Source organism: Leptosomus discolor, chromosome 3 (genome assembly GCF_034619465.1).
Source record: "Leptosomus discolor isolate bLepDis1 chromosome 3, bLepDis1.hap2, whole genome shotgun sequence".
In the NCBI taxonomy this organism is placed as follows: domain Eukaryota; kingdom Metazoa; phylum Chordata; class Aves; order Leptosomiformes; family Leptosomidae; genus Leptosomus; species Leptosomus discolor.
Window position 1 is genome coordinate 8,213,694 of NC_141393.1, and position 26,547 is coordinate 8,240,240.

Genomic DNA, 26,547 nt, shown 5'->3' on the forward strand with positions numbered 1-26,547 from the left:
TAGGATCCCAGGAAATCCATCTTCTAAGTACATACAAAATCATAACAAAAAATAAAAATTTCTCATTTTTTCAGGCCTCTCCAACGTCAAGATCCTTACCTTCATTACATCTACAAGATGAATATTGCTTCTTTCCATCAACGCAGCACTCTAAAGAACATCCCTTCTCTTACCATGCGTGCTTGCTGAAGGTATGTTTAAAAGTCCAACACTAGCCTACAGTCTAATTCACTTGTCTAACGAGTGAATTATATTCATAACTGGTTGGTGATTAACACTAAACAACCCAACTGCTCACACAAACAGCACAGCAAATCATTCTTTTCAAACTGCCAATCGTTGAGGTCAAAACATTCATGCTTTTAAGTCAAATTACAATCAACTTCCTCCCCACCCATTCTATTATTTGTTATTCATGCATCGACAAGAGCATGGCAATCACTTCACAAAAAATCATGGGTGTCTTGGAAGAACCTACACTACTTAAAGATGAAACACCAAGAGAGGGAAAGGGATTCTTCTGTTTAAAAAAAAAAAAAAAATCCCAACGAAAACCCAAAACCAAACACAACTGAAAAAAGTTCAGAAAGCCAAAACCCCAATGAAACTTATTTTTCCCCTTTAATTTGTTTTAGATACTTCATTTTATCCTTCTACCATTTTACCTGTTACAGGTAAATAACCCCAACTACAATCACTTTCAGTACCAAGCCAAGCAATCTCTTTCTACTTCAAAATTAAAATTATCCAGCAACGCTTTGACTGACAAGCAATTCACAAAGTTTAGTGCTAGTCCCTGAGAAAATGTTAGGTTTAGATTTTTAAACTGTAGTTGTTAACAAAAAAATAAGGAAAACAAAAAACCCACAGGTTTTCTATTTTATTTGCATTCAGATTCATGCTATAGCCTCTCTTTATCTTTCCAATCCAATTCCCAGGAAACTGCTTATAAATCAAGTACTTTCTAACAAAACGTTAGCAACCTCCTTGAAACGCTACTTTGTGCCAGCAGCAACAGCATAGAAAAGACAACATGACTAAAGACTTGTAAAAGATAAAAGTTTTTCACGGCGGAAACTTCAAGTAATACAGCTGACACGTGGTTCTGAACCCGAGAGCGCTCTCGGTTTCTGCTTACCCACCCTGGGCCTTTAAACCAGCCGTGACGTAGGAGCGACAGCCATCGTCCGGCGCGGAAGGCGGATGCCGGGCTGTTTACTGTCTCCAGCTTCACTCCAGTTTTCATGGGTAAACACACGCTGGCCAGTCCTTTCATTATCTGCATAATCCCAGCCTCTTTGATTACTGGACTGTAATACCAGCGCCCGAGTGCGCTTTCATTCCTCAATTATGGCCACACAGAACATGACCGGGGGAGTGCCAAACAAGATGATTAAGCAGCAAAATATGACAAGGCATGAATTATATTGTTAATATTCCAATCTATCATTAGCCGCAGAAACAAGAGGTTTGTACAGCCAACAGCAGCTAGGCATAAAGAAAGCTCCTCCACTTTGACACGCTTTCAAAATAAGAGCAACTATTTATTTTGAGTCATTTTATTCTTCGGTTGCTTTGACAGCAAACTGTATTTCAACAGTTTACATATTACTTCCTTTTTCAAGCTCTACCTTGAAACAACATTGGAAGAAACTCTTCTTTTAAAAAGGCACACTCAAATTACAATCCTTTATTTTCAGAGAACGAGAGCACAAAAATTTTTCAACAAGATACGCTGAACTGCTTTCATTTCAGCAATTCACTGGCTGTATTTAGGTATGTATCAAATCTCCACAAATTTTGGATTCATTGGCATACTGTGTTTCATTTCCCCACTCACCAAAAAAAAAAAAGAAAAAAAAAAAAAGCAAGTTTGAAGGATTTTGTATAAAACAGCTATGAAACCCCCTCTTTTTTTTTTCCCTTTTTTTTTTTTTTTTTTTTAATCACTTCATCAGCATCTCTGGGGTTTCACTCATTTCTGTTAGGGCAATCATTCTATTCTACCTTCAGCAATCTGCTTGACTATTTTTTAAGACATCTGTTTGGAAATGGGAAGGCAAATGCCTAGTTACTGTAAGGACATGTAACACATCACAATAAATTACTGCATGTTACACCACAAAATTAGTGGAATAAACGTAGAAAAGTCCACAAAGATGAACTTTTTAGTGCTGTAAAGTATCACTTCACAGTACTAGGAAAAGTTGTTCAATATTCACTAACATTTTGACCCAAAGAAGAAAATATCAAGTGACATACAAGGTATTTGCCACTGAACTGTCTTCAGTTGACAAGGAAGATCACAAATGCACGTGGTACCAGCGCTCTCCCTAGCAGCAAAGAAAGAGGGGAGAAAGGGCATGCAAAGATAGTTGTGCTCGGGGCAGGCAGGCAGAAGTGAGAAAATAGAAGAGCTTAAGCAGGATCGCAGTTTCGAACTATTTTAAATCTACAGCCCTACTTTAACCTGGTGACGCTTGCTAAAACTTGCTAATGAGAAGAAACGGATCTGATGAAGCAACAAAATAAATTATGTACAAACAGTAAAAAATACACAACACACCACTCTTAGGAAGAAAATTATTTTTTCATAATGATATAATAAATTATAATAATGAATTAAAAAACAGAATAATTAAAAGTTATTGAGAAGGAAAGTACTTTACACTCAAGGCAAGCCAATGAAGCGCCAGTGCTCCAGTCTGGATAATACCTGAATTTCACCAGCCTGCATCATTACCTTTAAACAAGACTTTTGAAAAATGTTTGTGACAGTCTCTGATTTTTGGAAAGAAAAACGAGAGGAATTTGATCAGGTTTGTTTCTACTAAAATAAGATTAGAGCTATCTTTCGGTTACTTAGCTGTAATAAAAGCAGCGAACCTTAAAGAGTTTGCATAATATCATATTTAACTTTTATCTCTTGTTTTCTCTCAAACCAAACAAGAATAACGTTTTTAAAGACTGTCATTTTTATGCTGCAATACTCACAAGATACTAACCTAAAAGGACACCAAGAAATGAAAAGGTTCAGATTAAAAGCATCCATTAATTTTCAATGCCCAATTTGAGACACCCCAATTTTTCTGAACGTTTACTTAGCGCTGTGTAGTACACAGGACTACTTCCCACCAAGCTGACTTGCATTTTGAGTCATCATCCACTCTGTAAGTCCAGCCCAGTGTCTCAGGCTGAGCAGCAAAACAAGCAAGCAGTCCCGAACAACTAGCAGAGCATCACCCAAGATACACAGAGCAGAGGAAACAAAGTTTAATTCCTCCAAGGAAAGATCCAACTTACCTAACTCACGGAAGCCTCACTTTTCTTCCCAAATCCCTTACTGCCTTTCCTACCAGCTTTCAAAGCTTCTGAAAGCTGGAGGGCTTACACCTGCAGATTTAGGAAACTGCAAGCTGGAAGGGGCTAGCAGAGCTGATAGGGACTGTTTCATTTAGGTTAGACTAAGATCTCCTAATGAAGCAACCCTCTGTGAATTAAGTCCAGTAACTTGTGTTCAACTAAAATACAACTTTTCTAAAAGTCATGACTCTTGATTTAGAAGTACACAAAAAGAGAATCCAACATCACTTTAAGTGCTCCTGCCAGCTCATATTTTTTCCTCATTATTAAAAACGCGTGCCTCATTTCTGGCTTTAGCCAACAGCATTAGTTCTTCTTGTATTTGACCAGTATTTTCTCCCTGTAAGACACTATGACGGTACCTGCTCTCAAGCTCTTTGATAAACTATGCAAATAGATTTTATTTTTTTTTAAATTGTGTTGCACAAGGCATTTTCTCTAGGTCTTCGATCATTTAATGAGTCTACATCTCTCTCACTCTCCAATAGCTTCTTCAAGCATGTCAAGGGCCAGGCCCCACGACGCATCCTAGTATTGATCCTAACCGGTGCCATAAAAAAGTAACTCTGATGCCTTTGTCACACCTAAGAGCAAACAAATCATCCTCATTTGCTCTGTGATGATGACACACGCAGAGTGTATTTAATGACAGATGCTAAATGCCTAATCTTCTTAATTATGATAACCCTATCTAGCTGTTACACACAAAATAATCTTCTGCTGTCTCAGAACTCTGCCAAATTTGGGCTGGTATTCATGGACAAAGCAAAAGGCTGATGCGGGACACAAAAAACACCGCTGACAAACAGCAAGGGACCACTACAGAAGTTCTAAAAAGGGACAGAAGTTTTAAAGCAACCACTTCACATGGGCAAAAGTGCATTCTTTCAGAAATCAATTTTTAGAAATTCTACAAGAAAACCTGAAAATTTATGAAACTGTGTACACAAATTTTAGCCACATCACTGTACAGTGTAGTAACAAACAAAACAGTAAGCAAACAACAAAAAACATATTTCTGAAAATTGAAAAGCCCTTTCTACCAGAAGCAGAACTAGCAGCTGAGATAGATCAACACAGACCCTGTGAAAAAGCTCTGGCAATTTCTTTGCCTCGCTTGAAAATAGAACAGTATTTTTTCTTTCAGATAATTTTACAGAAATCTCCTAGCTTTTAGTTAAATTTGCCTACAATGAAATGATCATTTCTGGAATAATTAGACCATGGAAAACTGCATTTTCCATTTAGATTCAATCAAGAGATTCTTGTTCATTTGAATATTATTTTGTGGCTCAATGTGAAGTATGGATGGGACACGCTGAAAAGATGATTTTTTTCCCCAGTTTCTACAGCACCTGCTAGAAGCTTTAGGCACATAAAATTAAACCTACTCCAAAGGTACAAAACATTAATCACCACTTTTGACTTTTTTCCAGGTTAAGTATCAAATGTGTTCTACTGGAAACGCTTATACCCACACGTGTGCAAATCTCGCTTCTGAAGCATAAATATCTCCACTGATGTTAACTATTTAATGACCCAGCACAGAGATCCTGTAATCAACTCTCCCCATGGAACAGGTCATAAAGGGAACCGCACTTAGAAATGAATTAGAAGCTCATACTCCTTGCTTAAATTAACTACCCCGGTCCTGAGCAATGGCTTCCTTAGGCCTTTTCTCTACATTTAGTCACGTAGCACAACAGCTTCACACAACTTCTTTATCTCCCCTCTCCACCCGCCAAAAGGAAAATCAAAAAATGCTGGGGTAGCTCATTTCATGCGTCCCACACAGCACCTCACAGGTCAGAAATGATACGGCTAAAGAGCGTTTACACTCTGGCGTGGCAACAAGGCGAGAAACCAGGGCAGCTCCCAGGGCCATCCAACCTGGGGAGGAGGCCAATGCAGGGACGAGGAAGGTGCGGGTGAAGAAAGCTTCCCCTCTTGGGCCGTACACGGAGCTCTGCAGAAATCCAGGCCCAGTCCCACCACCTCGCTCTGGCCTCCTTATGGTGCTCTCAAAGGCTGCAGTGCAAAATAAACCCTTTAGGTAAATTTTCACCGTGTTACAGCTTAGCAAAACACTAATAGCAGCAGATACACTGAGCTTTCTGAAAACTTCAGAAGGCTATGCTTCGAGCTTTCAGCTTAACTTACATAATCGGAAACAGAACTACTCCCTTTGAAAATAAAGGCCAAAATGTTGCATAAACTGACATAATTTAACAAAAAAAAAAAAAAAAAAGACAGGTGGGAAGAGAAAGAAAGGCTTGGAGTTGGACTTTTTTTTTTGCCCTCACATCAACACTAGCGAAATACTTGTAGCTGAACCCTGCTTTTCTTCATTCAACACCAAAAGCAAATTACATCCAGACAACAAGTACATTTTTAAACCAAAACTCCCCTGTCATACTTCTACTAGCAATTCTTCCAGTCATTAAATGGTTTTTAGGCAAACCTACTAAACAGCTGCTTAATATTTTCATGTAGTTTTGGTCCAGGTAGCATCTGCCAACCTCTTAGCTACATTTAGTATCCTCCCACAGTTGAAGCCTAACAGACTTCTCTATTGAGACTTAAATCAGCAGCCTCTTTGTCTCCATGCAACTGCTCTTTTACTGAAAATGGTATGGCAGCACAGAAAGCACAATATGAATTTAAGCAGCGAAGCTGGTAGAAAACTTCTCATTGTCTAAAAGGAAGAAAAGGAAATTCCCACTTATTTCCTCACTAGAAAAAAAATAAATCGCAGGCCCTCCCTCCCTACAGCCACACGGATGCTACAGCAATGGCATATGCGGGTGCAAAACAGACATTTTGGTGTTCCGATTCACTTCCTGCCCTGTTGGCCAGTGCCCATCCCTTCCAGAGAACGGATTAGCCGGAAGCAAGCAGCAGACAAGGACCATGCTGCTTTACACGGTATTTTTTTTTTTCTAGAAAGGAAATCTCTACTCACTTAAATAGACTTCCCTGCAATTTCTATCTCCTCACAGGATTCTCAAAAGTTTTACAAATATAGCATGATGAAATTCCACAATAGCTTTTTTCTTCTGTTTAGTATTGTAAGAATGTGGGGTTTTCAGTGTTACGCATGTTCCTAACCATTTGTTAAGTACAACAAACATTAGGACTGATGCACCAGATTTATTTAACATTGCTGATCTTCATCTTCTTTAAAATACAAAACCAAGAATATTTGTTTAACACGAACTACTTAAAAAAAAAAGTACCGGTGGTGTTTGAACCCAGGCCTACTATGTAGTGTGGCTTCATTAACAAAAAAAATGTGCCGTGCCATTTATAATGGCATAATCACTACCCCCATCCCCCAAACGCCTTGTAAAATCAGATTATTTGTCACTAGGTGAAATGAGAAATCCATCATCCCCTGACAAATGGTACCTAATACCCTCGTATTAGACAAACACAGAAACCTGACCTTTGACAACTTGTTTTACTTAACGATCTTCAATTCCTGTCAGTTACCAAAACACACAAAAGCAACAGCAACACTTGGAAAAGCAAAAATTCTTTTTTTTTGTATTTGCATCTCACATTTCAATACTTTTCACCTAATAAAATACCTGAAATTTACACACAAAAACTAGTGGTTTGTTTGGGGAAATGTTGGTACCTGGTCGCTGATCAGGTCTTCCCTATTCTCCTACTTGAAAAATGAACAGTTTATCAAGTCCATCAAAACAGATACCCCCCAACAGCACCAATAGTTTTGTTCAAGGGTCACATTTTGGCTGTTAATACATGTAGGCAATTTTTTTCAAAAGTTTTTGTCCTCCATTATTCTAATGAAGCAATCGCAACAGAAGCTCTTTGTGCAATCCTCAACAAACCCAGCACACCTAAGTGTCACAAACACTACTAACCGCTACCAGGAACACACTTATTTTCCCAAGAACAGATTTCTAAACACGCACCCCCTCCTTGAACCCACGGCTAAATTTGTTTCAGGGTAATGCATATACTCAGTCTCAAGCGGTCAGTGTTAAGAAACATGCACTCTGGTTTCTACCTTTGTATGCATGACTAAGGTAAACACTTTTAAGTTCAACTCGACTTCGCACAATAACCATAAAGAATCCAAAGAAAATAAATCAACCCCTTTCCCTTAACAGCGTAAGAGATGTTTAAAATTAGCCAGGTGGTAAATTCCATCTTTAATTTTATCGTATTTCGAGATATGAAATACTGTAAAACTTCTTTGTTACTTACTATTTGTTCATTCTGTAGGAATGAAAATGAATACTATTTCATTTTCTCAACTAGTTGTTTCTTCTGTTATTTGCCAAAACCTATCAATACTGACCTCAGAAATGGATTTAATCTTCCCAAATTTTATACCCTTAGATTCTATCTGTCACACTGTATTCTTCCCTTTTCCAAAGATGTAGTTCTGTAGGAGATAAAGTGGATTAAAGACATATTGAGGATTATAGATTATGCAGTTAGAACAAACACAGGCAAGTATTTCAAATAGCTGACCCTACAGAAAGGAATCACATTCTGTTCTCAAGATGATATACAAAAATAGAAAGCACATTCCATTAGGAAAATATTTACTTAATAATTTATCATTTAAGAACTACTACTGTACAAATTAAAGTACAAAGACAGCATATGGAAATCCACGTGAAGACGTATAAGCAATGATTGTAATACAGCTTCAACTTCGACTGTGATTGGAGATACAAAGTTTACTCTATTCCAGCATGCACCACACTTCTGTTTTCCCTGAAAGTCCTACGTTTAAAACTGATTCAAATTTTTTTTGGACAGAAAAGGCTGAGAAACACAGTACTGCCGAAAAGTCTAGAAATAAAAGGATAAAAACCTCAAAGTATCCGACTGGAAAGAAATGCCAGTGAGATACAAGAATCAATTTAGTCCAGACATTAATAACTTCCTTAATGATCTATATGATTAAAATAGCATATAGATAACATCTTCTGAGGATATTAAATAGGGAACTTTGAGTAGCAGTAAAGTCAGAAATAATACAAAGGAACCTAAGCAAGTTCCTTACATGGCCAGAAAATAAAGTGAAATTCAGTTTGGAAAAACACCAACTAATACATTTGGGAAAAATAATCCCAAATATAGATACTCAATATGGACAAGAAACCTGGGAAACAACAATGCAGAAAAACTGCATTAACCACAAATGCGGCAGGAGCTCAAAAGAGGGGGAGGCACTGTCTATCTAGCCACTGAATCTAGGAGCGGGGAGGAAGGCTGAATGATTCCCTTTCACCCAATTGACTCCTCTCCTAAAATGAAGCACACACGGGTGGGCACTCTATTCAACTACCTTTGCTACAGCTCTGGACATGAGATAGGTCCTGTTGCTCAAGACATTTAAAACTACATGGGCAAAAGTATTCTCAAGTACCGAATGCTTTATCTAAAAAGACCAACTGTAATGAAAGAAACAGTCTGTGCGTTATTATTGTATATTACGTGGTGTTGTAGAGCTTTTCCATTATACTTGAAATACCAGGGTTTTTTAATCCAGAAGTGTAATACTCCTCCAAAAACAAATAAACATGAAAATATGCTCATTTCCAAACCATTTGCTTTTTATTGACCGTGCAGTTTTGGCACATTTCACCACAAGTGAAACAACTTTGAAGATGCTGCCTCTCAAATGAATTTTTGCTGTAGTGCAACGCCTGTTCATGGTAGGATCAACTGTGCAAAACAAGGGGAGACCAATGATGCACTCATGTCAAATGAGGTCACCTCAGAATATATTCTGAAGGGCATGTCAATCCTCCTCTGTGCAAAATCCTTGATTAAGAAAGTTTCTGCAACAGGAATGACTGTTCCTGTAGAGGTACTTCAAAACCTGCTTCTAGCCACTCACTTCTAGATATTATGGCATTCTTTCATCAGGAGAATATCCTGAAAGCTTAAGAAAATTACTTTTACATTGCTAATATAAATTAGAATCTCTCCAATTCCCTTACACCCGCTCAGAATCAGCTCAAAAGCAGTACAGAAATACTATGAATGATTTGGGTTTCATGGAGATTATTTTTTCTTTTGTAGAAGGGCTGCTTTGGGGTGGGCATGTCACCCTCGAATGTGTTAGTTGGAAGACTCTGTCCCACATGCGATTTAGAGATGCCTGAACCAAACCTTCAACTTGGCCCTGCTTGCTCATGAAGCAAGGAGCTCCAAACGCTGTTTGTTGAACTTGACTGTGGGCATTATGGACATGGTAGTTCAGGGACAACAGGTCACTGAAAGAACAGGAAGATGAACAGAATCATTCTGGGAAATTCAACACATTTCTTCTGCCTTTGGAATCTTCTACTATTAAAAGGAGATAAAATATTGAGATATTCTGACAAAATCACAGAGTCTGTGTTTTTCTCTTTCTTAAAAACTGCACCTTTTTATTTATTATTTGGGGTATTACTTTGTTCTTCCTGAAATTAACGAAGAGTGAGAAATTTCACTCCATGACCTGAAATTTCACAGTTAATGGGAGGATGGTGTAAACATAACCTCAAGCATTTTGTTTCTTTCTCCTTCCTTGCTAGGACGCCTTTTGACTCATCACAGTGAAGTGTCTAGAATTTTTCCAGGAGCCTTTTCAGTGCCGAGCTTATGCCTAACCCACAACATAGATCCCATTTGCTCATTTCTCTAATATTAAGGGACTCGCTGCAGTTCTTTTTACTTGTGGCTAATGAGATTTAATCTGGCAGCTGATATGATATTCTAAAGCAGTTTACAGCAACACACACTTTTTTTGAGATTATGGCATCCAAAATATAGGTTAACAACCACCTTGATATGTTCTCTCTTCCTCAAAGTGCATCTAAAAAGCCCTGCAACCCAACCCTGCCACACATACCCAACACGTCTACTCCCGTACCTTTGCCATCCAACACACCCGGAGACAACGGCAGCGCTTTCCTGAGAGCCAAAGCCAGCTGCCAGAACTTTAGCCACAATCTCCATCACTTAAGACAGACAATTCTGGAGCTACTCTTCTCAGTAGGACTAATAACCACTTCTCTCCATCGTCTTTTCTAGTCCTAAAAAGAGAAACTAGACTGGCTTTTAATCTTGAGGAAAACACCTGTTAAGGGCTGCGTTTTGTCAAAAGCAGACACAGATTTCTACTAAGATCCTCTATTAGATGCATACCCCAGTGGTGGCTATTTTCTCTCTCTCTTTGCCTTGCCTTTTCACCCTTTTTGCACTTTTTAAAGATAAGTATAAATTTCAACTGCTGCAGTTTCTTAGCCTTGGTGGGGATGAAGGTTCCATTTCTTCCAAGAATAAGCAGGAGTGGGTGGGGGGAAAGGAAAAAAAAAAATAAATCAAGAGTGCATGAAGGAGAAAGGAGACGGAAAATTATTGCATGAATAACAGAAAGGGAAGACTCTCTTGCAGTAAGGTCTGATTACTGCAAGAGGCAGGATGGAGCTGGCATGCTCTTCACAGGGTGGATTTCCATCCTGACAGGCCTAGTCTTGTCTCCAGAAGTACAGACAAACAACCACTGTAACACACTGATAGAGCTTAAGAAGATGAACAGATTTTTTCTTTATAAATATAGCTAATTTTATTATATTGAGATTTTCAAGAACATTTGCAATCCACGCCACCTGGACGCCTTGTTTTTACATGTATGAGTGAGTTTTATCACCCTCTTGTGGAAAAATAAGTGAATTGTATCCATCAGAGGTTACAGGAAGAAGTAGGAGTAAGGAAGGCAGTGATAAAGAACAAGCAAAGAAGAAAGAAGTACGGGCTGGGTGGAATAAAGGGAAAGCGAAGGAGAACCAAGATGACTAGTAACACAGCACCACCTCGACTTCTTCAAAAAGCTATGCCAAAAACGTTATTTGAAAGCACCAAAGATGATAAGCTGCCAAACTTACTCTCCCTTGGTAACACTGACAATATTCAACAAATAAGTTATGTTCTCTACAGTGATTCAAGTACTGTCTCAGCTGTAATCCCTATCTTTTGCACCTTTGTTTCCACATAGATGGGAAAATATATTCTCTATAAACAGTTTTGAACAGTCAACCTTGTGTGAAGTCAGAAAACACTTACTAGACAGACTTTATTATTTATAAAGAGACTCCATATAACATCTATGCCCTGCTGCTGGAATGTCAAAGTGGAGATCACATGAGCTAAACTTGCAAAGAAAACCAATGGAAGTCATGCATTCACATTACATCCTACTGGATAACACAAAAAACCCCATGAATATTTAATTCCTCTAAAATCTGGAATCATCCTTTCCTTGGTTTCTGACTATCCCAAATGTCCATCTATAATGCGAGAAATTTAACTTGCAGCAGTCTTCCTTTACAACCTAATCCATGTGACAATATATTCAGAACTTTCAAAGCAGCAAACAAATTTACTGCCACCTGCATTTTAAAACTTGAAAATCCAAGTTTGGTACAAGTACACACAGAAAAGAAGCGAAGAAAGTCATGATAACATTAAATTAAACTCATGCCACGTGCAAAGAGGCACAGAAATCCTCAAGAATGAAAGGCCAGGTCAGATCAGGCAGATATCACAGGCATGGTGAAAAAACAAGAGACCTCACACAATATATCCCTAAAACTTCCTGAAAATCTTCCAGGAATCCCACAGAAAACTACAGACCACATCCAACGCAAACCACAGTTATTATTTCTTCTTAATGATACTAAACATTTTTTTCTGATGCTCCTCAAAAAGAGTTAGAAAACCATTAAAAGTAACAATTCTAATGATGGCTCTTCTTAACCTTATGATAAAAGAATACCTAAAGAAACGCTTCCCTCCCATTACACAAACTACATTTATACCGAGCCACTATTTACAATGAAAAGCATAAAATGAATAACTATGCAAGTTACATTTATTTAATTGTTTTGACCAAAATCTGACAGTAAAGTACCTCTCCAGACAACATACAATTTCAGCTTAACCTTATTCTCCATGAAAGTATCTGATATTTCTGAATAAAAACTACTGTATCTGAGTTCTTAACCATTATCTCCAACTGGGAGATCAAGTCCTGAAATTAATACTTTTACAACTAAGCACACACAGTTACCTGCATTTATTCATCATCCTCGAGATACCACTGATGATTTACTTTAGCTTCTGCAAAACACCCATCAAGTAAGGAAGGCTAAGCCTGCAACTGATGTTTTGCAGCAGATACATCTTTTTAAATTCATAAAAAGGTTCCAAAATACCCTTATTATGCACAAAATTTTATAATCAGAATACAAATTGCTTGCCTCCACCTCTCTTACAATTTGGTCAGTTCTGAACTCCAACATTAAGTTATCAGAACAAGCTCTTCAGATCAGGGAACACAAGAAGCTACTGTTACAGAAGAGCCAGCAATATGTCCAATGATGTTCAACAGACTTTACAGCAATCTGCTGTTCTATTTTTTCTTTTAGGAAGCTACCCAGAAAGGATCCCTTTCACTTTCTCGCCTTCTGCCCGTTTAACCACATATATCAACTCTGTTCTATTGTGCTCCTTCTCTGCCCCAAACTCTCGCAGATGCTAGGAGAAGGACCATGCACTTCACATGCAAGGAAAACACCACAGTTAAGAAACTGTCATACAGATTGGAAAGGAAAACATAGTGGTAAAAATTAATAAAGGGTATAAATGCAAAATAATTATCATTTTTATAAAAATGTATTAATAAAAACATCATAAAATATTGAAGTGTTTTTAAACGAAATTACTATATTTCTTTGTTTTCAAGCAACACAACAGTATAACAGAGTTAATATCAGAAATAGTGTGACTTGAAAAATAAACTTTCTATAGGAGACTGAAAACATACACTGTTATATTAAGCAAATCTGAGAATATATACATTTTCAAAATTATACACACGTCACTATCAATTAGAAAAACCTACTGGGGAAAACCTTCCATTATTGTAAACCATTATCACTCCTCATCAAAACTGATTCTCCTGTAGCTTAACTTCCAAGACTTTGTTCAAAACAGACGATTTTTTCAATCAAGTGCAACAACTAAGGGCACAAAAGTATTTTAACACTGGTTCCTTGGACAGCTGCCTTATCTTGTGAAAATACTTGATAAAGATCCTCAGACTGTAGCTGCAGCATTTTTTTTATCTTTTTTTTTTTAAGCAGAAAACCACACACACAGAAGCTATCAACCCTCCGTGAAAGTTCCCCACTGTTCCAGTTCTGCTGAATTAACTGAGAGGACACAGGACCAAGCACATCACCAAAATTAGGAGGAGTCAAAATGTTTTGAACCATCAGGTTTACATTGTGGCCTGACAGCCACTTGTCTCAGCAGAGATCAGAAGCACTGCACTACAGAGTATGCTCAGAAACTTCTCGAAGAAGCTCTGTCACCAGAAAAAACCCTCATGTCACTGCACCTGCAATGAAGACCGACACTTAACAACCAGGGAGGTTCCAAACTAAGATAAGCCCTGCCATACCCTTCTGAAAGAAGACCCTAGTATTTTTCTAACAGATTTTCTTTAACCTTTATCAAGTAAAGTGGGCCCATTTGCTAACATTTGTGAATTAGACAGTTACCAAGATTACAGAGTCCCATCACCCATCCATAAATGCCCAACCCCACTAAAACTCATTGAACTCGGCGAGTCCTCTCATCTGTTACTTGTAAGGATTTTTGCCTGATTGAGCCAAAGAAACAGTAATAACTTGAATGAAAAAACTGTAGGTGAAAGGAAGTTACCCTGAATCTAAAAATAGTTTTCTGTCCTCCTCCCACTCCCCTGAAAGCATAAATGAAAGTGCTCTTTTCTCAGGGAGGCAGTAGCTTACAACAGATGAATGTGAAGGGACCGTTTCCTTACTGTAACGCTTTACCGATGAACAGAAGTAGTATCCCATTGTAAGCACTGAATTTCAAAAACAGAACAGAAAATTAAATAAGCTTAAAACCTAAACTTCATATACAACATTAAACATATTTATATACACAGACATAGATTATACACATGTAATATATACAGAGATTTTATAAATATACACATAATTCCAGAGCTATGGAAAATAGACCTTTCACAACAGTAAAGCTCCATATTGCAATCAATTACGAAGGCAGCACGATACTTCAACCACCATGTATGCTATATAGAAATAATTGCATGGCTAAACCAGAACCTACATTTGTCAAAGCTACTTGGGGAATGGAATATAGAAGAGGTACTTATTACAGGAACAGGAGGTTCCATTACAGACCCATAGGGCTACACTGGGACACAGAAAGAGAACTGTAATATTATTAAAGAAAGAAAAATAATTCTGACAAACGTATTACAGAGACATACTGTACAAGTGCAGGCTGAAAACAAAAGTTTTTGATGACGGTAAAGTCTAAACATTGCTGCAGAAAATTATCAAGATTTTAGACTCAGATTTGCGAAAAATACAGAAATACATTTTACACAGTGATTACAAGTCACTTCAAAAATCAATTAAAAAAATAAAAGAAAAGAGAAAAGGAAGAGCTGGGAATGATCATCACTTAACATTTCCAGAAGGTAGACTGAGAAATTCCAGAAGTAAAACAATTACACTGAAAGCTTCAGGTTAAAAAGCAAAGCACAATGAAACAAAACAACCCTCCCCACCCCCAACAAACGAAAAACCACCCCCACCACAGCTATAGGGAAATCGCCAGACCTAAAGACAATTAGAAATAAATAAAGACAACTGAATGGAAACATTAGAAGACCAGGGCTAAGCTGACAGAATTTCTCACCAACCGCAGTTTCACTAATACATGGTTAAGGTAAGGAGGTATTCTCTTGTTATGACCTTAACTTCAAGTCAGCATTTCTACACATGCCCGTTCTCTACAAATGTGTCTCTACAAAACTGCATTCCAAACGTGGGAGACAATAACAAGCGGAGAAAAATTCAAAATGACAGAGTGTAATTAGTATATGGCCCTTCCTAAACACCATCAAAGAAATACCTTCTAGAAACAACCAGAAACCTTTAAGATTAGTGGAAAGAATTACTCAACAACCACCATATGTTGACAAAATTAAAAAGAAAGTTAAGTATATATTCAAAAAACAACTGCCAAGAGAACAAGAGAAAGGGGAGAAATTAATTACATATGACAAGAACCTCATACATCTTAAGAAAAAACAATAAATAGTCTAAGTCCTTCACTCTTTTGGGATTCTTACACAGAGATGACCCATTATGTCCAGATTCATTTCAACCAGAATGGGCACGAAATTCCCAAATGTAGTTCCCAGATTGATGCTTGATTCACCATTGATTACATACAGTACAAAGCAAGTTCCAGCGTTTCTTCCACACAATAAGCAAGGAGTCCTGGGATCTATTTCCAATTATGGAAATAAAGAAAAACCTCATTTTGAAAAGTCACAATCACTATGACCCTAAATTCCTATTTATAAATTAGGAGAGAGTATTTAGCTTAGGTATATTATTAACAGTTTATTGATATCTGTAAAGCATTCCAAATTTCACAAGTGGAGAGCAGCACAGAAAACACAAGCAGCCAACCCCCACGGAAGCCAACAGAAAATAGAAGCTGTATCTTTTCTTCTTCTACAACTCAAATCATAACTCTTTCCCATAGGTACAGTTCTGAAGGTGGCATCTGTAAGTCTGAAAATGCCAAACTTTTTTATGATAAAGAAGATTTTTAAAAAAACCCAAAAGTAACTGCATTTGAAAAAGAAGGTGCACGCCTTGCAGTTCTCACTTAGTCAAGAGTTGTTTGGAGTTCGTAGGATTTTTTTACTATTTACGAACTTCAGCATTTGACCTACAGACAGGATTCATAAAAAAAGCTTATAATAAAATCTCAACTATAGAAAAATAATACATGATCAAAAGCAAACAGCAAGTGAAAAGAGATTTCCCCTTTTTGACTATGCAATGTTCTTTTGTTGCCACTACAGCAATTCTTTAAAGCCATGGAAACTATCTGATAAACGTATTAGAAGCTCAATAAATTTCATAATATTGAGGTAGCAAAGCAACTGGTATTGTTGACAGAGAACATCTTTTCTGAGCGCCTATTTTAAGGAAGAAAAATTATCTAAAAATAAAAATCATACTTTGAGCTGTTCTCAACAAAAACATACAATAGTTTTAGAAAACCTGAAAGTAAACTACACTAATTATATTAGATCATTGGGAAATGTGGGAGGATGACAGGAAAAAAATACAGACGCCTTGAAATTACAAAAATGAGATACATTGATTTAAAATTGAACAGTCTTACTTTTGGATGGTTTTACCTAACTTATGTATTTTTAACAAGAGCGAGGAGGATGGGAAGAATACTGTGAATTACATGCAAGTTTTCTGTCCAGTTTCTCAAGATGGTAAACATAAGGCATATGATCTTTTCAGTCATCTCTGTGTACGTCTTCATCCTCTGGACACTACCCTACCATTACAGATACTGGCAGAAACACAAATGAACTCCCCCTTGCCCTTCTACAGGTAATATTGAGATTGCTCTGCTTTCACATGTCCAGTACTACAATATACTTTCTTCCAACCAATCACTTTCTAACGTCACACTCCTACTGTTCTACCTCTAGAGACTTCCACATAAAAAGACTATCTTCACAAAATGAAAGTAAAATAACTCTCCAGTAAGTAACACACCTAGCCAATGCACACAAATTACTATCTTCCTCTACAGAACAAGCACGGTTAACAAACTTGGGCTGGGTCTGACCAAGGCACAGAGGTGGAAGTAGTCATTCCCAGAAAAGGGCCCTTCAGCAGGACTGCCCTGTCACAAACCAGTTACCTAGGGGACCTGCCAGCCTTGATGGTCAACAGCCTCTTTAAAAACAAAGCTTAAATCCAAAGCCATAACGCACTGCAAGACAGACCAGGCAAGAGCATGCAAACGTGTAAAAGTGCATTTGAGACTGGAATATACAGGAGCACACACATCGAAAATGCAGGACAACTGTATCACAACCCCCATACGCACTTCTCGTCCCATTCCCCCACGCTTGAAACAAAGCAGAAAAGGCTGGTTTCAAAGTGTTACAATGGCCCTTAGCCATATTAAAAAAAGGTAACTCCAAATTAGATTTAGTCACAATGCAATAAATAAAAATATAATTAAATTATCAGAAAAGGTAAGTCTTTACTATAGGCAAACAGAGCAGCTTTTTCGTTTGTGGCTTTTGAAAGGCTAAACTCAGCCCAACAGAGCCTCAGAAGGCAGAACTTATTTCTAAATACATTAAATGTTTGTTTACACAAAGATACAATACACACACTTCTGCTATTTAAAAAAAAAAAAAAAACAACAAACAAAACAACAGTAACAATTTCTCTTATGCATTTTTTTCTTTTTTTTCTGGAATAAGCAATACTGAAAATTCTAGTTCTTACTACATTTCCTAAAAGAAGGTTATCCTTCAGACTTGTACACAGCATCAAAACATATTGTCTCTTCTATTTTTCCTTCCTGAAACATTTTTATTACCAAATGAACAACAACAACGCTGACTTATCTATCTGTTTTTGCAATACAGGCATGTATGTTCACAGAAGGCAACAGACTGCATTAAAACACTACCAAAACAAGCCATTTCACTATATATGACTCTGCCCCTAGGGAAAGGAATGAGAGCAGATAAGATGTGACAGATGTGTAGTCACGTCACTTAATACACTACTGGAAGGTGCTCAAATCATTATGGTGACAGGCATAGTACAAAAACTTGTAAAGAATGGACTAAGCATTTATCCAGTTTTCTGCACACATGATTCCTGTAATCAAAGAAGATACTGAAGTCCATAAAAGTGCTGTTTGAGGGAAGGCAGCCTGAAAATGTCAATATGCAATACAGTTATAAAAAAGAGAAGGGAGCATAGCGTGCACGTTTTTGTCAGCAAAGTCCATCCATCACGAATATGAAACATATCTAAGGTTGAATTCGAGGTCTGTCCTCTAAAAACTTCCTGTACCGAAATATTTCTGAAGAGGTTTAATTGAACTTGAAATCTACCCAAAACAAGAAGTTTAAATAAACTTAGAAACTGTAGCTCTCCAAACTGATTGCATTTTTCTGAGACTTTAAAAAGCTATTTTTCTGAAATCTCTTCTCTGCTTTGGTCTGAAAGACCCAAACAATAAGGGTAAAATTGGAAATCCTGCGGTTACCAGACAGCAGTAATAGGACTAGACACTTGTTGGAAGACAAGTTTAAAGCTAAGAGTTTAAAAAATTAGGACTTTCAGGCAATTGGTCAAGAAAAGTATGAAAAAGGCAGGAGAAAACTGTTTCCTCATCCCTTTCAGGTTTAATAATCCTGATTGTTACAAATATCCATGTAGGTCAAGAATATTTCCAAACAGTAGCATGATCTTTAACTGCCAGTGTCCCTTCAGCAGGGACCAATACCACTGCTGTTTCAGAGAGATTGTTAGGCCCAAATCCTGCAAATTAATCTGCACAGGTAGATCCCTGTGCCTCTGGGAATCCGCATTAAGTCAAAGAGGGAAAACTAACTCACAGGATCAGATTCTTAATTTGAAGCTGGACCACTCTAACTCATTATGACACTAATCATAAATGTCTCACCAACACTCTCCACTCCCCATCTGTTTGTTTTATCTTATTATAGTTTTATATCTCAATCCACGGGACTAGCTACACCAGTCAAATTAAGCACCTGCATATGTCTATGCTTCTGCAAGACCCGGTCCTCAGACAAAGGCAACATTTTTCTTATGCTTGTGCACATGCCTTGTTTATTCCCTGAATGGGACTACACAACAGAACGAAATAACTGTAAGATCAATTTCTTCATTTATACAAATACAAATCTCAATGTTTTCCAGTAACCTGGACGTTTAAGCCAAAGGATAAACTCCATTCACCTTCTGAAGTGTAGCAACTAGTATTTTCAAAGGAAATGACCCGCATGTCAAAAATTACCTGCAAAAGCATAAAACGGATCTTCAAAATTATTTTAAAGGAGCATTTGCTTCTTTATCACACTGTCAAAAACCAACAAGAATAGTTCATAAAACATACTCATTTCAGACTATGAAGTCAAATCCACTGGCACCAATAGAGCCAAAACTGAGACACGCTGAAGGGGGGGAGCATTCTGGTACAGCATCGCTCCAGGCCTCCCACGCTTCTACTCTCCTCTAGGCTTCCAAGTCAGTCACCATCAGGCACAATGCAGCAGGGCTAGATGAACCTTTCTTTTGACCCAGTATGGCCATTTGCGCATTCTTACAGGTATGCCACTAGAAAGAAGCCCCAAATATTTTAATGACAGCTCCACTAGAACTAATCACAGAATCCTACTTTTAATTAAATTCAAAGACACACATTAAAGTGCGAGGTTTTTTGTGGGGGTTGGTTTGGGTTTGTTGGGTTTTTTTTTGCGACTTCTCTCTTCTTATGAAGGAGTGGGGTTAAGAACTAAACCAAAGTGCAGTTACACATTTATTACATATTTCAATACTCTAACAAATTTGTCAAACAGGTTGAGAAGGGAATGTGGGAAATATACTTGCCCACAAAGCAAAAATGGGACAGACATAATATTAAACCTATTAATCTTGCTATTTTCCAGAATTATCAGCACCAACCATGCTTATTTTCACTACTTACAGCACAAAAGAACTGCAATGAAAAAAATCCACAAAACTAAATAAACCATTCAAGAATTTAGTGTAAAAGCAACACTTTTGAAAGGCGATTCCCCCTTCCTCAGCAGCAGACATAATTCTGAGAGGTGCTTTTGGCCCCTGAATTTGTACTGAAATTCAGTGTCAACTGGGATTTAGGGGAAGCATTCAAGATATTACAGAGATACTGGCATTCCTTCAAGAGTAGTATGTTGGATCATAATTTTCTTTCCCAAATTAGAGGTCAAATCTGTCAGCAGAAACCTAACTGGAGCTGGGATACGCAGGCTCTCAAACAGTAGTGTCTTGCCTAAGACCTGACTGGCAGCATCTTTCCTCTTGAGAGCTGCAGCTCATGGGACCTTTCCATTTCAAAACCCAGTAGAAGCCAGGAGCTGGGAGCTACCCGTTCACAACAGGTATGAGAGGGAGTCCCATCTCCCCACTAATACCTTGCTCTAGGGCATTCAAAATATGTGGGCTTCATTTGGCACCACTGTGGCAGGTTGCAGACCCACACATCAAGGAAAGATACTAAAACTCATTTTCTCTCTGCTCATAAATCAACATTACGCTTCCCAAAATTACTGTTCATTTACGTCAACTGTTGAGGATTCACAAACTAAAATACACACACACAGCCTGAGTGCCTTGAAAATTCAAGTCATGGTACGGGTTAACATCATTTAAAACTTTCAAAAGTATTGCAAACAATTACCACGCCCTCAAGTCACAGATAAAGTATTTTGTAGAGCTTAAATACATACATTTCTGGCATGAGCCATTTCTCATTGCTGGCAAAACCTCCCTGCAATTTCTGGCAATAGAATACTTTGAGTTCAGAAGTTGGCGGTAGAGTAAAATTGCTCTATTTATTAAAAAATCATTCTTGATCTTACCTTTTAGCAGAGGCAGGGGAGTTAACTCGATAGGCTTGCCCTGAGACCTAAACTGGGAGGAGCTTTGTGACCTCTTCTGTCTGGCTTTTCTGACGGACTTCCGAGAAAATCCGTCTACTTTATCCACTGATGGAGGAGTAGTTGGTGCTGAGGACATATCCCTACTGAAGGAAAACAAATATTACAAACGTATTCCAAATGGATGAAATGAAGATTAACCTAAATTTTCCAAAAAAACTCCACTCTCCTGCTGACAACTCACCCAGAGAGACTCTTAAGAGAGCAAACCCACCAACGCACCTACAAATTGTACGGAACAAACTTAATGGAACAGCGCAATAACTGTTCTCACTCGCTTTTTTATCTGTGTCTCCCATTGCCAAAAATCCTGCAACAGGAAAAATTCAGACCCGACGCTGACATCATTATGTCAACAGAACTTCATACACCTGTAGACTTCACACGGGATTGAAGCCTTAAACTAGATACTCTTTGGGACAAAGTAATTTCAACTCATTCTGCAAGGGACCATGTATGCTAAAGAATGGGTACACAAAAAAGTACTAAAGTTTTTTTGGCATTAAAGTCATCAACACGCATAAGGCAAAAAAAAATAGCACGGAAGAAAAATTCAGTTTATTTGCCACACCTATATACAAGATTTTATAGAAATTTAAGAGAATATAGCAAAAAGTACTGCTATGTTTCACAATTTCACTAACACTGATAAGTTTTACTTCTTTATTCTCCATTTTAGAAATACTCAGTTACTCTCTTGCAAGTCTCTTTACGCATAGTTACTCCACGTTCTGGCATTTCTGTAAGCAGTGGGGTAGCCATAACCGTTCTTAGGGCATAAGCCAGACAAGGTTTGCAGGGAGAGTCAGGGAGCCAAAAAAGGTTTCTGCAAGCAAAAGTTTTTTTGTTTCCCAACTCTATCAGCTGGCCTAAGAAATAAGCATTGCTTCTTCCTATGAAACTTGCCCTGGTAGCACTCCTGTAGCTGATTCCATACACTAAAAAAATACCAAAAGGAAACATTTAAACAGTGAATCAATTCATCCAGCTATTGTATTAACCAGCCTTGTCCTGTCTGTTAAAAAGGCCCATCACATCTTGGAGAAATACATGAGTAATACCTAAGGGAAACGAGACAGGAGGAATCCAGGCCTACATCTCTCAGGCAGCCCCGTGTACAGCTAACTTCACCAGCGTGTGCACCTCTACTGAAATCAACAGAGCTCTCTGCACTAGGAACAGGATCCTTAACAGGAGCGGCTCTGTTCATTTCGGCAAGGCTACACACTCGTGCAAAGTTAAGCATCGGCATAAGCATTTGCAGGATCAGGGTCTTAGAACGTGTCCTTGGAAAGCATTACTCATCCCCAATGTCTGTTGACTTCAATTACCAAAGTGAGTCGCATGCTAAAAGAAGTTGATTCCACAATACAGAGAACACTTTTGAGTACTTATTTTATTAAAATATTTGGTTACTCATAAATTATTAAATCCATTGAAATCGACATTATTTGGGTTTGTCTTTCGCAAGAAAAGCTTTAGAAGGTATGATTTATTGCAACAGTGTAAACAAGTTCCAAAAGATAAGAACTATTTAATGCAAAATTACATATACGTGCACTAAATCTATCAAAAATGGAAGTATAAACTCCATAGCTTCTTTGAGGAAGCATGTGCAGCACCCAGAAGCTGAACTGTGCAGCTGGCATTACAATAATGAAAAAACCTTATTCCATCTTTTTGATTTCTCCCGAGGTCTTCTTTCACTACCAACTTACACTTTCTAAATATAATATACTACCAGCAACAGGAACCTGTACCTTAAACTGGTCTTGTTTATCATCTGGAGGGGGGGGTGGGGGGGAATGCCACCATCGCCAGGGCATTCAGGCCCCAGCCAAGATTAATAAATAAAAAAGTCAGATAAACTGAAATAGAATGGCCTGTACTTTAGCAACCCACTTCTAAGATTTCAACAGTCCGCCAAAAAACATACAAAGTTACCTGTTACATAAACCAAATTCTGGAAATATCAGCAAAAATATATTTTTAAAACCTGAATTGGTTGGCCCTATTTCGTCTCATCAAAAAGATTTACCTCCTCATCACGTGCATCATGGAAGTGTAACCATTTCTGCAGAAATGTTTGCACACTCTCTCAAAATTAAAATACAAAAAAAAAAAAATAATAATAATGGCCAGGGACTAAAGTAGATCACTTAAACTGCAGGATCATTGTGTCAGCAAGAAGCTTTACTGACACTTCTCTGCTGTAAATTTAGTAACAGTTTCCCTAACCTGCTTTATAAATTATTAAAATCTAATTCTAATTCAACAAGACTACATCCAGCCTAACAACCTTACAGTAAACACTGATCTTTTCTTCATCTCTCCAAATGAACATTCGCTCCCCTGAATACACTATCACACCGAAACACACTGTTTCAACGAACAGCGGGGGGGGGGGGGGGGGGGGGGGGGGGAGGAAAAAAAAAAAAAAGCCCGAGATTATTTATTGTGTGCGAGTGGGAAAGCTGCAAACCCAGCCGCTGCTTCTCGCTTCTTTCAGCAGGGGCTCTTATTTTATTCCCGAAGTATTTTCGTAAATACGAAGCCACGCACATCAGATCTGCTGGTCCCCGGGGAGGGGGGGTGGGGGGGGGGGGTGTAATGCACGGAGAGGCGAGTGGACGTGAAAATACCGACGGATATCACCGGGGAAGGGAGCCAGCGGCTCGCTCCGCGCCCGGGGAAGCAGAGGTGTAATGAGCTGCCTCCCGCCTGCTGCTATCGGCTGTCATTTCCAGAAGGGAGCCGCGGAGCACCGCAGCTGGAACATGTCCTCCCCGCAGCCCCCCGCGCCTCCTCACCGCCGCCCGGCCCCCCCCACCCCCCCGGCCTCGGCCCGCCCGCGCCTCCTCCCCGCACCGCCGCCGCCTCGCCGCTCCCCCGCGGGCCGGCGCGGAGGGATGGAGTTACCTTGACCCTCCTGGTAGAGAAGCCGGAGACGGGGGGGAGGCAGCGGCGGCGTGAGCCGGGCTTGGCGGAGCGCGGCCGATGCCTGGCGGCGGCGGCCCGAGTGTGGTACGCGCCGGGCTCGGTCCCTGCCGCGGCGGCGGCGGCGGCGGCGCAGGAGCCTGTAGGCCTCGGCGGCGTTGGCGGCCTCCCCAGCGCAGGGCGGCGTTGGCGGCGGGTTCAGGAGCGGGCGGCTGCTCGGGCTCCGCTCAGTCCCATGCACTCGGCGCGGCCCCCTGCCTGCGATGGCTGCTGCCTCACACTCACATTCCCGGCGGAGCCCTGCGGAGGGGCCCTGAGGAGGCGGCGGGGGGGGGAAGGGGGGGGCGAGGGGAGCCGAGTGCGGGCCGAGCCGAGGGGGAGCGGCGGGCGCGGTGCGGGCGGCCGGGAGAGGGGGGGGGGGGGGCAGGCCGGGCGGGCGGCGCGGCGGTGCTGCGAGGGGAGGGAAGGCCTCTTCCGCCGGCGGCTGGCTCAGGTGAGAGGGGGGATCCCGGTGGGCGTCGGGGTCGCGCTCCGGCTCGCTCCTATTGTCACTCTCAGCGGGCTCCGGCCATGGCACTCACTCACACACACTCACTCACTCACAACCGAGCGTGCTGCCACCGCCCCCCGGCCCGCGGCCCGCCCCCCGCGCCCGCCCACTGGAGCTGCCGCCGGGACGCGCCGCCTCATTGGCGCCCGCCGCCGCCGCCGGGACAGCCGGGAAAGGGGAGCGCTGCCGGGGGAGGAGGCGGTGCCGGCCGGGGCGGCGCGCGGCGGCGGCGGCGGCGGCGGCGGCGGCGGCGGCGGCGCGCGGCTCGTCGCTCGTCAGCGCCATCGCCGTTCGCCCGGCTCGTCCCTCCGCGGGCCGGGGGCGAGGCGGGCGAGCGCCGGCCGCCGCCAGAGCGAGGCCCGTCGGCTGAGGTAAAAAACCCGGCAATGCTGAGGTGCAGCCCTGCTCATGCTGAGGTAAAGTCCCTGTCCCGCCGCGCCGGGCCCTCCTGGGGCGGCCCAGAGCCCCCTTCCCGGGGAGGGCTGCGGGCGGGCGGGAGGGGCCGCCCGCCGTGGGGCCCTGGGGCCGGCCTGGCTGTGCGAGAGGCCGGGGGGCGCCGGAGGGACCGAGCCGCTTCAGGCAGGGCCCGCAGTTTCCTTGTCGTGCCCCGTGACGAAGCCGGGAAGCGGTGGCTTACTTCTCGGCGACAGCCCTGTGCCCCTTCCCCTTGAGTGTCGTTAGCCAGTGTGTGATTGCTGCCTGAATCGTTTTGCACCTTTTTTTTTAAAAAAAAAAGTGTATTTATATGTATAGTGGCCAGCACCGCGAGTAGATAGTGTTGTTACATATAATAAATGTAGTTTAAATTTATTTACCTGGTGGCTTGGTGTTTGGTTGGGGTTTTTTCTTGTTGGTGTCCCCCGTCCCCCCCCCCCCCAAAATACGGCTAATGGCGTCAATATGACTATTATGTTTGAAAATACTATCCACTCTTTCACCTGTATTTCTGGCAGAAAAAAAAAAAAATCAGTCATATGAGCAGCAGTCCTCCTGTGTTGATAGGACCAAAACCTCTGAGGTTCAGTCATCTTTTTAGGAAATTAGTTCAAGGGCAGTCTGAGAGCAGGTTGTTTTGATGGGTCAGTCACGTCCCCCCTGTTTGTGCAGGTAGTAAGTGCCTGAACCCTCAGAACTTTACTAATCCTACAAAGGATACCTAGTTCTTGTCCTGCTCAGCCTGCCCTCCAGATGTGTCAGTGCCAATGTCGGCATAACGGAGGAGGTGGGCCTGTGGCAGGCGCGATTTAGAGTGATGTAAGCTGCTGTGAAACTACTTTCAAAATTGCTTATTTTCAGCCAGGTCAGTTCCCTGGTCTGGCTCACATTGAGGAACCTGGAACACTGGTTTAAAGCTCTCTGATACTGAAGTGTAACTATGATGGATGTGAACAGTTCCCCCTCTCGTTTCTCAGTATGCCTTTTGCATATCTGAGGAAATATGTCTCCCCTAATTTTTTTTACCTATAGACTAAGCAATTTCACTTCATTTCAATCCTTCCTTGTGTGTCACAGTTTTAAACCTCTCAAGATGATTATTTCTTCTCCCTGTGCTGTCTCAAAATTATTCACGTCTGTTTTGAACTGCAGCACCCAGGACTGGACACAGTACTACAATTAAGGCCTCAACAACGCCAGCATCTGCTGTCACAGACTACATTCCCGTTCACACCTGCCAATACAAATACTTTTGAGTCAGTATGATCTATTCACAATTTTGCTGACCTGCGTTACCCCCACATCCATTTCTGCTGACCTACCAAGCCAGTTATTTCTCCCTCAAGTAGATGGTAATGCTACTTGAGAAATGATTTACTGCAACAGCCCTAATGCTGTCCCATCACTTTTATTGCTGGACAGATGGACAATCAAGCAGTCAGGACATCTTTTAAAATAAAATTCCGCGTGATCTTAAGGCAGAAGGCTGTAGAATTTGTCATACTTTGTAAATCGGTTGCGTTTCTCAGAAGAATCGTATTTAAAAAACAAAACTTAACTAAGATTGAACTGTGCCACAGTT

At 40.5% G+C, this 26,547-nt stretch overlaps 1 protein-coding gene across 2 annotated transcripts in view; it reads right to left on the bottom strand.

The window, feature by feature from the left end:
• PPP2R5E (protein phosphatase 2 regulatory subunit B'epsilon) overlaps window positions 1–23,989 on the bottom strand; it is a 73,172-nt gene extending 49,183 nt beyond the window's left edge. For both annotated transcript variants that reach the window (XM_086463170.1, XM_086463169.1), the window contains exons 1-2: window positions 23,963–23,989; window positions 20,966–21,129 (exon numbers count right to left, since the gene is read on the bottom strand). In XM_086463170.1, the coding sequence (XP_086319296.1) occupies window positions 20,966–21,122 (157 nt within the window). In that variant the 5' untranslated portion in view covers window positions 21,123–21,129; window positions 23,963–23,989. The remainder of the gene's footprint in view (window positions 1–20,965; window positions 21,130–23,962) is intronic.
• Between the last annotated feature and the right edge of the window lie 2,558 nt (window positions 23,990–26,547).